The 17,045-nt window shown below is 37.0% G+C and overlaps 1 protein-coding gene across 1 annotated transcript in view; it reads right to left on the bottom strand.

The window, feature by feature from the left end:
* The window catches only part of ADAMTSL1 (ADAMTS like 1), a 936,829-nt gene that overhangs the window by 291,363 nt on the left and 628,421 nt on the right, over positions 1-17,045 (bottom strand). Inside the window, exon 5 of the mRNA XM_088018750.1 lies at positions 8,340-8,576. Within this exon, the coding sequence (XP_087874876.1) occupies positions 8,340-8,576 (237 nt within the window). The remainder of the gene's footprint in view (positions 1-8,339; positions 8,577-17,045) is intronic.

Here is a 17,045-nt window from a genome sequence, read left to right as displayed (position 1 = left end):
ATCTCTAATTTGTATTCAAATCTCTCCTTCTCATCCCACTACCAATTTTTGCCCTCTCCCACTCTATTGCTCTTGCTGAAGATAGAGTGCTCTTTCCGAAACACACACCTTCCCTTATCTTCCATCTGCTTGAATTATTTCAAAGGCACTCTTTTGCCCTCAATATTACAAGTCCACAATCTTCTTACTAAACATTACACATCTCCTCATGACATAGGCTCTTTATCCCTTCACTCTCCTTCAGCTTTAGGCACTGGTTAGAGCATTTTCAGTTTTCTTCCTCTGAGTATTCCTTGATCCCATGTCTTGGTGAAATCTCCTGCCTATTTACACAGCTTAAATTTCCCCCATTGTGGTTCCTACACACTATTAAAAATATTTGTATATACATGCATGTAAGTGTGTATATAAGTATATATGTATATGTTTGCACTACATATAAATAAATAGGGATGCATGCTATTGTGGTTTGAATTGTGTCTTTCAAAAAGATATGTTGAAATTCCTTCACTGCTCCCTCCCCCCATTACCCGTGAATGTGATCTTATTTGAAAAGAGCCTCTTCGTAGAAATAACCAAGTTAAGATGAGGTCCTACTCAAGTAGAACGGGCCCTGATCCAATGTCACTGGTGTTCTTAGAAGAAGAGAAACCAGAGACATCAGGAGAAGGCCATGGAAAGACAGAGATATACGCAGGGAGGGAAGATATCTCCTTGAAGATGAAGGCAGAGACTGGCTGCCACTACTGGAAGCTAGGACAAGGCAACAAGATTCTACCCTGAGCCTCAGAGGAAGCCTGGCTATGAGGACACATTAATTTTGGACTTCTAGCTTCCAGAACTGTGACAGAATACATTTCTGTTGTTTTAAGTGACCCAGTAAAGAAACCCATTGTATAAGAAATTTGGGCTTTCTTTACCCTGATGCAAAAGAGTGCAACTGAAATGATTTGAGCAGATAAGAAATGAAACCAAATCTGTATTTTACAAAGAGCACCCTGTTTACAGTGAGGAGAATATAGTCTAGTGACCTGAGTGTACTTGCTTGTATTCAGTGAGGGGCATGTAGTAGAGTGATGGTGTAATTTTCTATGTATTTGTCATCTCTCTCCTCAGAGTGTAAATTCAGAGAGGTTTTTTTTCCTCTCCATCTTATCTTCAGTATCAAGCACACACACTGCTAATTCTTAATATTTGTTAAATGAATAATTTTTTAAATAACTGAATTTTTCACAGTAACCCTACAAACGTATGACTCCTGAGCGAAGAGATCTTACTTAATTTGTATCCTCACTACCTCACGTGTAGCAGTTTTTTTGAGAGAAGAAATAAACAATGTTCAGAAACTAAGTAACTTGCCAAAATTTAACTAGTGAGGTAGTAAATGAGCTCACTTCATTTTTACCGTATCCTGCAAAGGGGGGAGAAAGAAAGAATATGCATTACAGGGGCACCTGGGTGGCTCAGTCGGTTAAGCATCTGCCTTCGGCTCAGGTCACGGTCCCAGGGTCCTGGGATCGAGCCCCGCATCGGGCTCCCTGCTCACTGGGAAGCCTGCTTCTCCTTCTCTCGCTGCCCCTCCCTGCTTGTGTTCCCTCTCTCGCTGTCTCTCTCTCTCTGTCAAATAAATAAGTAAAAACCTTAAAAAAAAAACACAAGAATATGCCTTACATCGTTTAAGCTACACCATGCTTCCACATAGAAATGGATTACAAAACGCAGAAGGAAAAGGGCTAACTCCTTGTTCCTGACATCACCACCTTTAGAATAACTGGTAGACATTTGATACTAGTGACTTAGGTCACAGACAGAGATGGAGAAATAATCATTCCATTTAATTTATTTCTAACTACTCACCACAGGAGTTGTTAAAACTGGAAAGAACTTCTTTGTTAGAAGCACAGTTCATTGTAACGTTGCCATAATATAAATGTCAAAACTCCATGATCCAATTTACAGCTTGTTCTTTAATTGTATTATTCATGTTAAAACAATATTCTATAAGGCGTTACTTAAAGTCTTCTCTTCCTTTTTGAAATGGTTTATTTTCTAAAATAGCCATAAGCAGTATTATAAATATGTAGATTCATTACAAAAGAGCTGGTTTATAGTGACACTTTGTCTTTCTGGTATACAATATATTAGGTATCAAATGATGAATTTCATTAATTATAGATATAAAGCACAGTTTTCTGAATTTGACTTCAAAATAACCTCAAAATTATTTTTAACGGCAGCACATGCTCTATCTGTAAGTTTATGCTACTCGCTTTTATACATTTAAAACAGAAACCAGCTTTGTGCTTTATAGCAAATATAAATGGGGTAATTTGGATAATGAAAATAAATGAATAACAGCAGTACTAATAGAGCTGATCCTATTTGTGATGGCTCATTAACTCTGGACAGGATGCAATTCACTACCCTGGATCAGGAGTTGATAATGGTACAATGTGGAGCTATTAGTAAAAGAAGGTTGCAATAGGAAATTAACAGAAGGTCTGTTCATTCATTGGGATGTCAGTATCCCCTTTTGTATGTATAACTGCATTAAACCATGCACTCAAATAGAGAAAAAGTCAATGGCAAGAAGTAATTTGGGTACTACTACTAGTACAGGCTAGTATTTATCAAGCTTATAGTAAGCACTTTAAACATTCGATTACTTAATCCTCCTAGCAATCCTATCAGGTAGTTACAAATCTTAGCATCATTTTGCAGATGAGGAAGCTGAGGCTAGGAACTTGCTCCAAGTCCCATACCAATGAGTGGTAGAGCCTAAATTGGAAACAGGCAGTCTGACTATTCGCAGGATGATGAATGCTGCCTTCCCTCCACTCCACCCCACTCCCGCCCCAGCTCTGCCTTATCTCCAACTTCATCTGATCTTGAATGACAACAAGCAAATAAAAAATCCCAGTATTTCTCAGTTTGAGATGCAAGCTGGGGGAGAGACACCAACACAGTGACCTGCCAGGAACAATGATCAGATTCTAGGGTGGGATGCAAAGGGAGGAGTGTGGTTTGAAAAGATATATCCACTAAACCTGTTGTTTTATGTATAAATGATAGCGTTAAAGCTGAACAAAATCTTGGCCCATGGGATACGCTGATGAAATTACACAGGGAGCATAGTAAAAAATGTTGCTAAACATTGACATCCTCTGACCTCCAGCCTGCCATTTAACGAGCTGTAAGATCCTGGGAAAATCATACCTAGTAGCAATATTTCTCTGGGCTGGACTAGAACTTAAAAACAGTGTTTTGAATGCTGGTCTGTGAAGCACTGTAACAATTTCTGCACTCTGGATGCAAAAAAAAAAAAAAACAAAAAACTAAGTACAGGGTAGTAACTTTCTCATACGGCAAAGTATATTTGAATTAAAAGTATTGTCCTTGATTCTGAAATCAGGTTCTTACTATGTCCTTGTTATTAACGTTTCAGTTATGAAATGATGGTGAAGTACATGATGAAAGTTCTCCTTTTCTTTTTTAATGTTCTTAGCAGAATAAGCAGTTTCTTACTTTATCTCCTTCTAGAAACTTTTTTGAATTGTTACCAGGTTATGACATCTCACACAGGGAACCACAACTTTTATGTATTTTGGAAGTTAAAATGTTCAGGGTTCTCTGCATTTCCATAGCACTTGACAGTTACGCATTTTCACATGAATTTTCTCACTTGGTGTTCGATAGTCTATGAGACAATCTTATTTCCCACAGATTAAAAAACAGAATTCAGGAAGGCTGATCAAGATTAGGAAAGAAGAGCCAATTCTAAGCCATGTCCTTTGACTTCAAATCCTGTCTGCTTTTCAACCTGTAAGTGGTCCATAAATGTGGTCAAACAACAGGATCATAAGGAGGGCGTTCTATAGAGGACTAATAAATCTGAGTTTCTTGGGGATGGGGACTAAGAGTTGTATCTTTTAAGAGCTCTCCAAGTGATTCTGGTTATGCAGTCTAGTTTGGGAGCCATTCCTGAACATCAGATGGTTCCTGTCTCTATCCACTCAGCCTCACCAGAGGAGTTGGAGCTTTAAGTCAGACAGAACTTGGTGTCTCTGGGCTGGTGCTATAACTGAGCCTCAGTTCTTCATCTGTGAAATGAAGATAATGCTGCCTAATATGGAGAGTTGTAAATACAGTTGACCCTGGAACAATCTGAGGTTTAGAGGTGCCCACCCCCTGAGCAGTTGAAAATCCACGTAGGACTTTTGACTCTCCAAAACCTTAACTACTTATAGCCTACCGTTGACTGGAAGCCTTACCAATAACATAAACAGTTGATTAATAAATATTTCGTGTGTTATATGTATTATGGACTATATTCTTATAATAAAGTAAGTTAGAGAAAAGAAAATGTTAAGGAAATCATAAGGAAAACACATTTTCAGTACTGTACTGCATTTATCAATACAGTAAGTTTATGTCACCCGTTTACAAGATGAAACGTCTCCATCAATATGACCTTACTGATACAAAACACTGTAGGTGATGTAGGTATTACCAACATTCAACAGCAAAAATGCAGAGATATTGTACAATCTGTGTTTGTGTGTGTTTTGATAAGTTTTAACTTTTTATAATAGATTTGTGTCTTAGTAAATAAAATAGACTGCATCTACATATATTTCATGCATTCATGACATAACTTTTTCTTAATTTTTTTTGGTATTTCTAGGCTACCTAGTTCATTTGTGAGTTTTTTCAAATTGTTGCAAATCTCCAATGTTTTCTAATGTATTTATTGAAAAAAAAATCCATGTATTAATGGACCCACAAAGTTTGAACCCATGCTGTTGAAGGGTCAATTGCATTAGAAAAAATAAACATAAAATGCCTAGATATGGTAGTCACTCAAAAATGGAATCTACTTTATGATTAATATTACTACTACTACTAGAGTGAGTATACTGCCTAATAGGATGCTCTAATATTACTAAGAATCAGGCATTATTATAAATGGTAATGATTCTAGAATTTTCCCGAAGCAAACCCACAGCAAATACAGACGACCCACTCAAGGTCATGACCTTGGGACAGTTTCCAGTCTCCGTTTCCTTCTCTATGGATTGCTAAGGTATCTCCTGACTTGAAAGAGTTAAGACTCCACAGTTGTATTTAATAGTTTAATAGTTGTATTTAATAGTTTAATAGTTAAAGGCCCAGTGTGAGGAATTGGTTCTTACTTGAGCATTAAACAGGTATAACTGAAACAATTAGTACTTATAAATGACAAGTCTCTGTAGTTATGCTGTCATTTTCTATCGAAGCAAGGCTATGCCCAAAGCTAGATATTTGCTTCTCTATACTTATAATTTATATCTTTCAAGCATCAAAAATATTTGAAACTGCTTGCCAAGAAAGTTATAATAAGGCAGAAAGAAAGCCAGAGAAAGGGCTAAGAATCCCCAACAAATGTGGTAGAAATGAGGGAAAATAGAGCAGAGAAGATGATTTTTTTTTCTCCAGGAAACTAGGAGAAGCTGTTCAAGTGAAAAATTACACATTTAAGTTAGCATTGAGCCTTTTGACAGTTTTAAAAATTATGAAAACATGGCTTTTTCTTCATGTTTCTTACCAAAGACTGAAAATATGAATACATAGATACAAGCTAAATAAAGGAATTTTTTCTAAGTAGAATAGAATTTATGTATTTAAACTCTTGGAGGTAGTAGTGAGTGCTTTTCTTATAGTGACTGACTTTACTCTTGTCCTTCTAAAAATGTATACACTGCATTTAAATATTCCATCTTTATTCCTCTATCATCTTGCTACTGTCTCTCCCTTCCCTCTTTTTTTTTTTTTATAAAACTGAAGTAGGCTTTAATCATGAAAATGCAGGCTATTATGGTAATGGTAGCAAGGATCCAAAATTATATTCATTACAAATTCATGTTAAGTTGTAGTTTTTGATCCCCTGAGCATGATTAATTTGATTTATTGCTTTCTACCCTCTATACTAGTTTTAATCAAAATGAAAACTCCTTCCTGGTTTTAAGCTTAGTTTTCTTACTATTTCCTTGCTGTCACTGCCCTGACCCAGGCTCATACTTCGCCTCACCCTGGCTGCTCTAAGAGCCCCCTTTCAGCTGGATTTCTTGGTTTTAGGGCCTTGCACTTCAAAGTCCGACAACTGCAGCTATATTAATCTTTCTAAGGCAGAACTATGATTATGCCTTTTCTCCACCAAAACACTGTCTTGGCCACCCACTGTTCACAGGGTCCTGTCCATCTGCCATGCACGTATCCATGATTTTTTTCCCAAACTACCTCTCTGTCTTCTTACTATAGAGCTGAGGGGTGCCCTGCTCTCCAGCCAAACTGCGTATGAGTGCCTAAAGGCAATCTGAGTTATTTCATCTCCTTTGCTATGTTATTGTCCCTTTCAGATATTCTTTTCAGATACTCTATAATTTACATTTGCCACCCCCCCAAATCTAGAAAGTCAAACTAACAGGAATTGAACCGGAGGAGGCATGTTTATACTTGTAACCAAACGTCCAGCACTATTACTCCATATTTACTATATATAAAATTCATACTTTCACTGCTGAGATAGGATTCCCTTTCAGTTGCCAACATATATGAAGCCAGCTGGCAGGATTAGTTTAGAAAAGAAAGAGGCCACGTTGAACTCCCATGCCACAGAAATAAATGAAACCTAATTTGCTGACCTGTCTTGTTTGTTTTGGTCCATTTGTCAGTGTAATACAGTACAAACAGCTTTGGACTAGATATCAGGAGACTGGGAATTTAGTCCCATTTCACGATCAATCATATAACTTTCAGAAAATCATGTCATTATTCTGTTGTTGGGTTTTTTTTTTTTTTTTTCATTTGCAAAGTGGAAATCTCTCTGGCTTTACTACCATAGGAAACGCACATAAGGAATTATTACTATTTTATTTGCCATTCCCTACATCATAGCCTCTTTTCTATATGCATTCACTTTACAATTCTCTATTATTCCCAAAGCTACAGATTTCATAATTCCATTTCAACACCGGTGAAAATCGCAGAGAAGGAAGCAAGCACCAAATATCACAAGCAATATTCAAATCTACGGCTTTTTAGGATATTGAGTAGATAATCTTAGGCTTTTCCTATCTCTAAAATTGTAGGATTCTATATGCAAATTTGTATCTGAAATTCACATATCTCTTGTATATAAAGTAATCTGCAGACGCGTATGTATCATCTCCATCCTCCTACCCGAGAAATGCTTGCACATGCCACAATTTCCCTGTCTCATGATTTTAAATTTTATGAAGGCTTAGCATGTCTGTCTCCCTTCTCATATACAGAAAATCATGCAGGACCCCTCACATTTCTTCAGTAATTCACACTATAGTTACTTCTTTTATATCTAAACATAGGTTTAGGTTTTAAACCAAACTGTGAATTTGAAATGACAAATCACTGAGACATACTTCATGCTTATTCTTACTTTGCCAGCTGAGATATTAGAGATCCTGAAGAGAGAAAAATTTCAACCAATATTGTCTTTGGAGAAGCAAAGAGTCTCAAAATGTTTACTTAGTAAAATATAAAAGTATACGGTCAAGTATAGCACACAGGAAATTATAGCAACTGCATGCTCCAAAAACTAGGCTGGTCATCCTAGTCCAGAGTTGATTTTCATATAAAGATGGCAAATACATTGCAAACATATTAACTACTAACTTTCTCTCTTCTTACTAACTCTCCACCCAATTGATAAATTGACACCAGAAATCAAACCTCTTTATTATCCCTGTTTTAAAGACTTGCCTGGATGAAATCCAGGCTGAGCTCGCACTGCCATGCCTTTCAGGAGTTTGCCTGGACTTTCAACAAAATTACAGCTATAATAATGAAGAAAGAAATTTGCCCAGAGTTTACTTGAAAACTTTAGAGTTAATCTTACCCAGGTAATTCCGAAGCTCTAAGCAAATGAAAATCGATGCCTCCAAATACATACACATACATACACACACACACACACACACACACACACACACACACACACACACACCCCACATATGCACATACAAATACTTTTCAGGGACAACCAAGGTAGAGGCAATTTTGGATCTAATACAAAAGGGAAGCACATATTCAAGAACTTTCAGCCTTTCAAATTCAGCTGAGACTCAAAGAGAGTAAAAATATTCCAGTCCTCTTTTCCTTAACACAAACTACAACATTTATAGTTTCAACTGAAATTAAACCTCAGCTTTCAAATCTGTCATCCTTTATAAACTCTAGAAAAAGTAACACTGAATGATTGAGAGGGCAGGACTACACAAAAGCTATTTACACAAAGACACTAAAAAAAAGAAGCCAGCACTTACTTGGCACAAACCACTGATGCACATATCCAAAGATTCTGTGTAGCAACGGGTCCCATCTAAGACTTTAGGTGCTAGTTCCACAACCAGGGTTGTTCCTTTGGCCTGGCATTTGAGTGAACATGGGTTGTCGGGGTCATTAGACACAGGCAGCCATTCATAAAACTGGCCATGGTGCTTGACATCATTGTGAGCAGAGCATTGCTGAGCCCGGAAGTCGCCTGCTTCTGGTGGGCAGTCCTGGAGAAGAGAGGTGGGAGGGACACCCAGGTGAAAGGGCAGCCCAAACAGAAAACAGCGTGTGCAGCATGTGGTCTGTCAAAGTCTTAGAAAACGACACATATGAACTGGCTGTTACACATGGACACTCCCATATCATCTGAGAGGTCCTATGATTCTTTGGCCTCGAAAAACATAAAGCTTTGAGAAAGTAAATCACCTGGAAATATATTTTTGGATTAAAGCTAAATGGAAAAGTAATCAACTTGAGATCGACCTGATTGATATTCGTTGGGAAAGTTGTCACCCTGAAATGTATTTTCTGAAAGATGTTGATTGGTCCATGGATTCCTCCCCCCCCTCGCCCCCACAATGAGATACCATTTTGATTCCCTGGTAACTTCAGCAGAACTTACTGAAGTCAGAGGGTTAGTCAAAAAACATGTCTGTTGCTTTCAGTTCTAATAATGAAAGCTATGACAATACTGTGGCAGTTCGCAGCACAAAGTTGTGATAATTTCATTCAAACCTTTTTTGTGGAGTTGTTTGTAAGTTTTTCTAAAACTCAGGCTGCAGAGTATCTAGAATTAATTATGGGGAACAAAAGAAGAGAAAAGAGCATTTATATCTGAATTTCCTTAGCTTAAGGCAACACAGCAGAGTGGAAAGGTTTGGACTTCTCAGATGGGAGCAAGGTTACGGCACAGCGGGTCTCTCTCAGACTAGGTTTCCTTTTGTTTAAACAGAAGCAGTAATACTAAGCCCTCAAGGTCACTGTGAGAATTTCAGGGGCTTATGTCAGACAAATACTGGCACAAGGAAGACAGTACATGGTAGCTATTACTATGATTATTCAATGAAGCCACTGAAGAGAAAAAGCTGGAGAATTATGAGATCCTCTGAATTTGAATTTTAAATCACATTGGCAGAGACCAGTGGAAAATAAGAATGTTTTAAAAAAATGTATATCTTATAGAGGGCATTTTAAAATTAAGACTATAACTCAGATGGCTGTTATCTAAAACACGATATATTTTAGCGAACGCAAATGATATTCAACTTTAAAAAGGCAAGAATCACCTATCCCTCGGAAAGGCTTATGGATATATTTATTTCATTCTCCATGTGTTCAGATTAGGATTTAGTATGGAAGATTATAGAATATCCATTTGTTGGGGGCACCTGGATCGATCAATTAAGCATCTGCCTTCAGCTCAGGTGGAGTCCCTCTTTGGGCTTCCTGCTCAGCGGGTCTGCTTCTCCCTCCCTCCTCTGTCCCTCCCCCCATGCTGGTGCTTTCTCTCTTTCTCTCTCTCAGATAAATAAATAAAATCTTAAAAAAAAAAAAAAGGAATATCCATTTGTTGAAAGGCTTTTACTATAATTTTTAAAAATCTCAAATAGGGGTTTGCATGTGGCCTTTAGCAGGTCTTGGTTACCACATCATCATTTTTGAGGGTTCTTCATATACAAGGTTTCTTTCTCTGAAAAATCTCTTTACATTTAAAGAAGCATTGTGAGAATAGCATTACTCTATTTCATAAAATGGAATTCCTGACTCTTTTTTCAAACTTTAGGGGTACTATTAAGTAGCATATAAGGTTTTAATATTTGGAGCAGCATAAATTCTTTCCAGGCAAGATGGTTGGTAAACACGTAAACACTTATTTGAGATGAACACAAAATAGCTTAAAATGCAATATGAAATCTCAAAGGTATTTTACTGATAGTATTATATATGTTCTTGGAGTGAATAAAACATAGTATTAAAGGAAAAATAATTTATATAATATAGGTATAGACACATAGGTACCCAATGAAGCTTAAGTGATTTCAAATATTGTCTGAGAAAACTATAAAATTCATTACTTATTAATTTTGTAAATGATAGGCTACAATTTAAAAAATTAAGTTCTATCAATTAATCAATAAGCATGTTATACTTTGTCTCTTGTGTCTTTGTCCCTTGTGAGAAATAAAACAAAAACCACACCCTACAAAACTATGCTATGAAACACAAAGCAGGTAAGTTGTACGACTGTAACACAAATTGTCTGAACTTAAATGTTTTCATGCTAGCTCCTTTCAGACGATGTGTTCCAAAAATAAAAGCAAAAACAGATTTTAACAGTCACTCTTCATGGGCTCACGTTAAAAACAAGACCACAACTTGTTTACAAATCCTATCAGTCTTTGCTTAGACCTCACTCACTAGCTTCTGTCCTGAGAGAACCCTATGACTGAACATTGCCCCCCAGTCTACACATCCTCTTCCTAAACTTACCCCATTTGAGATACAACAGAGACTGTTAATAAAACCTGCTCTCTATGATCAACAAGTTTCCCTGGTGGCCACTGCATGTGAGCTCCCATAGCAGAACTGATAGTTTAGTTAATAATGTTTATTTTATTTTTATTTATTTTTTGAGAGAGAGAGAGAGAGAGAGAGAGCGAGCACGAGTGGGGGAGGGACAGAGGGAGAGAGAATCTCAAGCAGACTCCCTGCTGAGTGCAGAACCCAACAGGGGACTTGATCTCATGACCCTGAGATCATGACCTGAGCTGAATTCAAGAGTCGAACGCTTGACCGAGCCACCCGGGTGTCCCTTATTAATTATGTTTAAATTAAGTGTTTTCAGTTGCATAATATTTGCCATCCCAAGAATCACTTGATTTCTCAGCAGTACAAAAGAAATACTGAGGTGGGCTCAAGAAAGCACAATTTCCCCCTTGGGGAAATTGTTTAGAATGGTCGCAAGCACATCTCATAATTAACCTTTACCTCCTTTTTCTAGAAATGAAAGTGAATTAGCTGTAAGGGAATTACAGGGTCAGGCTGAATCACCTCTGCATTAAAGTAATGAGGGTAATATATAATTAAGAGACCCCTTAGTATGAACCAGAGATAATTTTCTGCATTTATCCGATTCCGAGAAGAGTGTCAGTTATGTTTTTAAATTGACGTTACCTCATCTGCAGAGTCTCTTAGGGTCCCTTCTAGTCAACCAAATGTGTTGAGTCTTCCCATCTTTACTAAATAAATAAGACTCAAAGGCATTCAAAGGTAAAATAAGTAAAAAGTTAAAATATTAACACTTTTAGGTTTTCTTTTCTGTGCTGAAAACAGTAAACAGAGAATCAAGGAGCAGCTGTTCTCAACTCACCTGTATCTAATTGCTGCAAGTGTATCTGTTGCAGGTTTTGTGAACCTTCACAACTGGAGAAATGTCTCTAAGAATAATAATGCTTGGGAATACCTTTACTCACTTTTATCATTACTGTCTTTTCTTCCACCCATATTTTTGTAGGGGTGGGAAAATACATTTTGCTAAATTGAGAATGTACTTAAAACCTGGAGTTAAGAGTTGGAAACTGGAACTTGAACCTTTTTAACGTTTTAGTTTATTTGTACTTGGCAAAATGCAACTTCCTGTTTTAAGAAAAAGGACTTAAGAGGACTCATAAAACAGGTTCAGAAAGATTCTTGGACATCAAATAGCCCTTACAAAATAACATTTTGATGATTTAAGTGTAAATGAATCAGAAACATATGAATCAAATTTCCCTTGAAATACACATGTTTAAAAATTAAGGGAAGAAGGATTTGGCAAAAGCTTCTTTGTTGAACCCAAAACATCTCAAGCATAGTTCAAGACCCTCATTGAACCCCTGATACATCTGGGATCACCCAGCTTGCAGGAGTGAACACTCAAGCAAAGTCATCATAGCTTCTTGTCCCACCAGGATGATCATAATAATTGCAGCAGAACAGCTCTCATTTTCATAGTTTTTAATTATACAAAGTTTTTAATTATAATTTGGTTCATGAGACCACTATCCTTCATGTACAAAGTTTTTAATTATAATTTGGTTCATGAGACCACTATCCTTCCTAGTCCTCCTAGAAATCAGATTTAGAAACTGATGCCCTAATTGCTTTGAAAAATATTTAATGACTTATCCTGGGCATCACCTTTGAAATATTAGCTTCTGGAGACATGCCTTATGATACCGTATGTCATCAGTTCTGCCCACGAGACGTGGTTTTCCTTAGGTTATACTGTATAATGTAGAATGTACTGGATATATACAATGTGATTTTGGTTCTCATAAAATCTTAGTAGTAGGAATCATGAGTTTTCAGTGGGGATAATTAAAACAAAGAAGAAAACAAATGAATTATTTATGTATTTATGCACTGAATTATTAATATATTTATGCACTGAACCTCCCTCATAGGTAGTAATGATGAAAACGATTAAGATTATTGAAAAGTCTAGTGGCTATTTGAACTAAACACATCCCTCACCAAGAACCTGGCAAAAAACATGGTGTAGGAAGGATGCACTGGATTAAAGGTCTCCAACTTCCAGCCTCTCTTATGTCTCTAGAAACACCATCAAGTAGAAATGGAGCAAGAAAGAGCAATCTAACACTTTCCCTGGCCTTCTATTTTCAACTAACTGTAATATGCCTGTGGATTGACAACTCTGTGTCAGGTTACTGACTTAGGACTTCCTCACTCTGAAAAAAAAATGTATCTTATTTAAAATAGTCAGATGATCCCATGAATTACCGTATTTAGCCACTAATACAATATAATAGTTTTTCTCTCCAATTTTTAAGCACTCGATCCGAACGGCAACAGAATTTTCTTCTTTAAAAGCACAGAAATAAAATCTGACTTTTTATCTGCTCCCATTGTAATTCATAAAGTCCGTGGAGTTCTGCCATATATGAATCCAATTCAAAACACTTTCTGGTTAATCAACTAGCCAGTGGGAAAGATAAGATGGATCCCAGATGTCCCCTGATGCTGAGCGGTGGATCAGATTACATTGTGGGATAAAAGAGAGTTAGGCTTTCCAGAGTTTACTCACTGGGTGAAATGTAAAAGATGATATCTCAGCAGCTAAGGTGGGAGCATCTGAAAGGCCTTTAAAATGGTTTTGAAAAAATATACAGAAAATAGATTCGGGGTCAGGAGAAGCATGCTTTTTTCTTTATTTTCTCTCTTTTTAAAGAAGACATTTTCTTTCCAGAGGGACATCTCTCTGCTTTACCTCCGTCTTTCAGTGGCTGGCCTTTTCTGCTAATTTTTGCTGTTTCACTTAAGATATTACATGAGTGCCATATTCTGATTCTATGGTTTTATTTCCAGAGTCAGTATTAATGCCTGATACTATCAAGAAAACACCAGAAAGTGTATTTAGGTGTCCACATGAACTGTAGTAACGGAAGAAATCTATGCTTCCCGCTTTACTTCCCTATCTTGCAACTGTTCTGAATTTTTTTTATCTCCCCTTCGTCCTGCCCTAACCACTCATTCTTCATAAATGTTACCATACAAGAAAACAGAGTTGCTTAGTAAGGCATTCGTTCTATTTGCTGGCAATTTGGCATTGCTACTTCATGATAAAAACATCTATAGAAATTTATCAACTACTTGATGACTTTAGAAAACCTTACTAGTTCTAAGTTTTATCCTCAGAATATTAGGAATCCTCAATGTACTGATGGTAAAAAAGGAAAAGGTTACAAGTTTCCTTCACAATAAATGGATAGAGGCTCTGGATGTCTGAGACATCACAACTCATCATGTCCAAACCTGAACCCCCGATCCTTTCCCTCTCCCTGGATCTGTTCCCTCCCCAGTCCTTCCCAGTCACAGTCAACTCCATCCTTTTCAAGCAGCGGTTCTCAAACCTGAGGATGTATCGGAGTCACCTGGAAGGCTTGTGAAAAATACAAGATTGCTGAGGCCCCACCCTCCAGAGTTTCTGATTCAGTAGATCTGGGGTGAGGTCCAAGAATATGCATTTCTGACAAGTTCCCTGATGATTCTAACGCTGCTAGTTTGGTGGCCACACTTTATGAACCGCTGCCTTAGAGTCATCCTTGACTCCCACATCTAATCCATTGGGAAAGATTGGTTTTATAGGCAAAGTATGCAGAATCTGACCACAACCTCCTCTGAGCCACCATTAGGTCACTTGCATTATTGCCATAGTCTTCTAACCAATCACTGGTTTTCTGCCCTTGCTCTCCGAGAGACTTTTGTCACTGCAGCAGCCAGAATGAGCTTATGAAAGCATAAAGCAAATTGTGTAAACTTTCTGCTACCACTTTGCAATGGCTCTCCACTTCACTCAGATGAAGGCCAAAATCTTGATCTCAGATGGAGGTAAAAATCTGGCCCCATCACCTCCTATTATCTCCATTATTCACACTGGATTCCCAGCTCTCTCTTGAACACTACAGAAATGCTCTTACCTTAGGACACGAGCTTCATCTATTCTCTCTGCCTGGAATTCTCTTTGCTCAGATTCCAAGTAGCTAATTACTTCACCTCCATCAAGATTTTGCTCAAGGGTCACCTTCTCAAAAAGACCTCCCCTGCGTACTCTCTGTAAAATTGCAATATCCACTCCTACTACTGATTCCTCTTGATCCTCTAAACTTTTCCTTTTTCCCCATCACACTTAATCACCTTCAAGTGCACCATACAATTTACTCCTTTATCATGCTCATTTTTACTTGTCTGTCTCCTTCCACTAAAGCCTAAGTTCCAGGAGGACAGGAATCTTTGACTGGCTTCCTCTTATATACTAGTCCTCAAGTATTTGTTAAAAGAATGGTGACTAACACATTAAATAAATGAAACAGAGGTGCTATTTTTCATTGTAGAAAATTCCAATTCTATTTTCTCAAATTTTGCAGGAAATCTATATCTTGATAGCTTTCGCATTGATGGGACATCTAAATTTCCTTTCTTTAAAATACAGATATACAAGAATACTTGTACATTTTGGACAACTAGGAAAAGTGAGTAGGGATTCTTGCCGGCTTTCTGAATAGGCAGATTGATATTTCCTCCTCCACATAAACAAATTTAACAGGGTAATATTAAGAAACATAAAATGTGCTGAAATTTATTATTCAATAAATAGCCAGACATTTGTAAATTTTATATAGCACTCCGTGTTATATGCATGCACTATAAAGTGCTAATGTTAAGGTATCAAGCTTTATCCCCAAAATTTTGGCCACCTGCTTATAGTAACATCAACATCATCATCAAAAGCATTTATTTGTAAAAGACTGTTAGCTGCTACATAAAATGAAATTAAACAGACATCCCGGCCCTGTCTAGACAGTCTGTATGGAGACAATTCTATTATATTTCAAGAACATAGTATTTAAATCTCTAACACATCATTGTGAGTGCCAAGAACAGAAAATGGGGTCCATTCTGCAAGGTGGTGCTATAGTAGGTAGAGGCCATTCTTGGCTCATTCTTCCTCCTTTTTGAAAATGCCAACAGGCTTTCTTGGGACACTACATTTTCATATACAAGATATATTTAAAGGTCCTTGTTTTGTTCTCTTTTTTTCCTGGTGTAAAATATTTGCAGATTTTCTTTATTCTCCTTCCAAACTGTCAACACGTTTGGAAAATAACATCTTTAAGGGAAATAAGTCCCCACAAAAATTAATCATTAACCATTTTAATGCCTTACTCTGGATCAGGTTTATGCTCAGTAAAAGAACATCTTTACAGATTTGTGACCCTGTAAAATAATATGGAACTCTCTAGTTTATTCAAGCTTTGGGTGTGCCCTACTCTGTGCCTACTAAGTGAACACTGGTTACAGGTATATTAAACAGCTCTAAACCATTCCAGTGTGTTATTCAGGTCCAGACATAAGAGATTAAAAATGTATGACATAATAAATCATTAACCACACCCTACTTACTCGATTAGAGCTTGTTATCTGAAAACAAATGCTTTGCCCAGCTAGTTTTTAATGACTCCAGGCATCTGAGAGCTGATCTAAGTAAAAACATTTAAAACATTTCGTTTTAAAAGTTCATTTTTTTCTTCCCTTTGGGTAGCTATTATTTCAGTGCTTTTATTTTTTTTCTCCTTTGAACAATGCAGACTCTTGGAATCCAATTCCCCAGAGGTATTTGTAGGACTGGTTGTAGTTTGTCATGTTAGACTCTTAAATTCTCTCAATTTTGAAAATGTTCATTCCTTGAGGCCTTTTATTATTTTTAGTCCCTTTCTTTGAATTAGCTCCAATTTTGCAGTATCTTTTCTTAAATCAGCATTTCTCCCTTTTTACTATTTTTTATAGTTTAAAATACATGTTTTCCCCTCCCCTTCCAAATTAGCATATTTGAAGTGGTCATTTGTAATCTTTTTTTGGGACATGGCATACAATTTCATTTTATAAGCACACAATTATATAGTTTTTTTTGGTGGTTGTTGTTTTCAGACTGCATTTACCAAAATATTTGTGGCGGAGAGTCAGATTAGAGGAAAGACTAGCACAAGGGGAACATTTTAGCAGGTGAATACTTAAGCTGTTACTACTGCATGATAATTTCACTGTGTTTCTATTTATTGGGAAAGGGTACTAAAGCTTGACACATTACAAAGGAGCAAATATGAAGACTGAAATTGTCTTCTGGAACATGCGGTGCT

The sequence above is a fragment of the Eumetopias jubatus genome, unplaced genomic scaffold, assembly GCF_037043125.1.
Source record: "Eumetopias jubatus isolate StellerSeaLion01/CBP00866 unplaced genomic scaffold, mEumJub1_p1.0 scaffold_15, whole genome shotgun sequence".
Classification (NCBI taxonomy): domain Eukaryota; kingdom Metazoa; phylum Chordata; class Mammalia; order Carnivora; family Otariidae; genus Eumetopias; species Eumetopias jubatus.
This window is presented reverse-complemented; position numbering and strand designations above follow the sequence as displayed.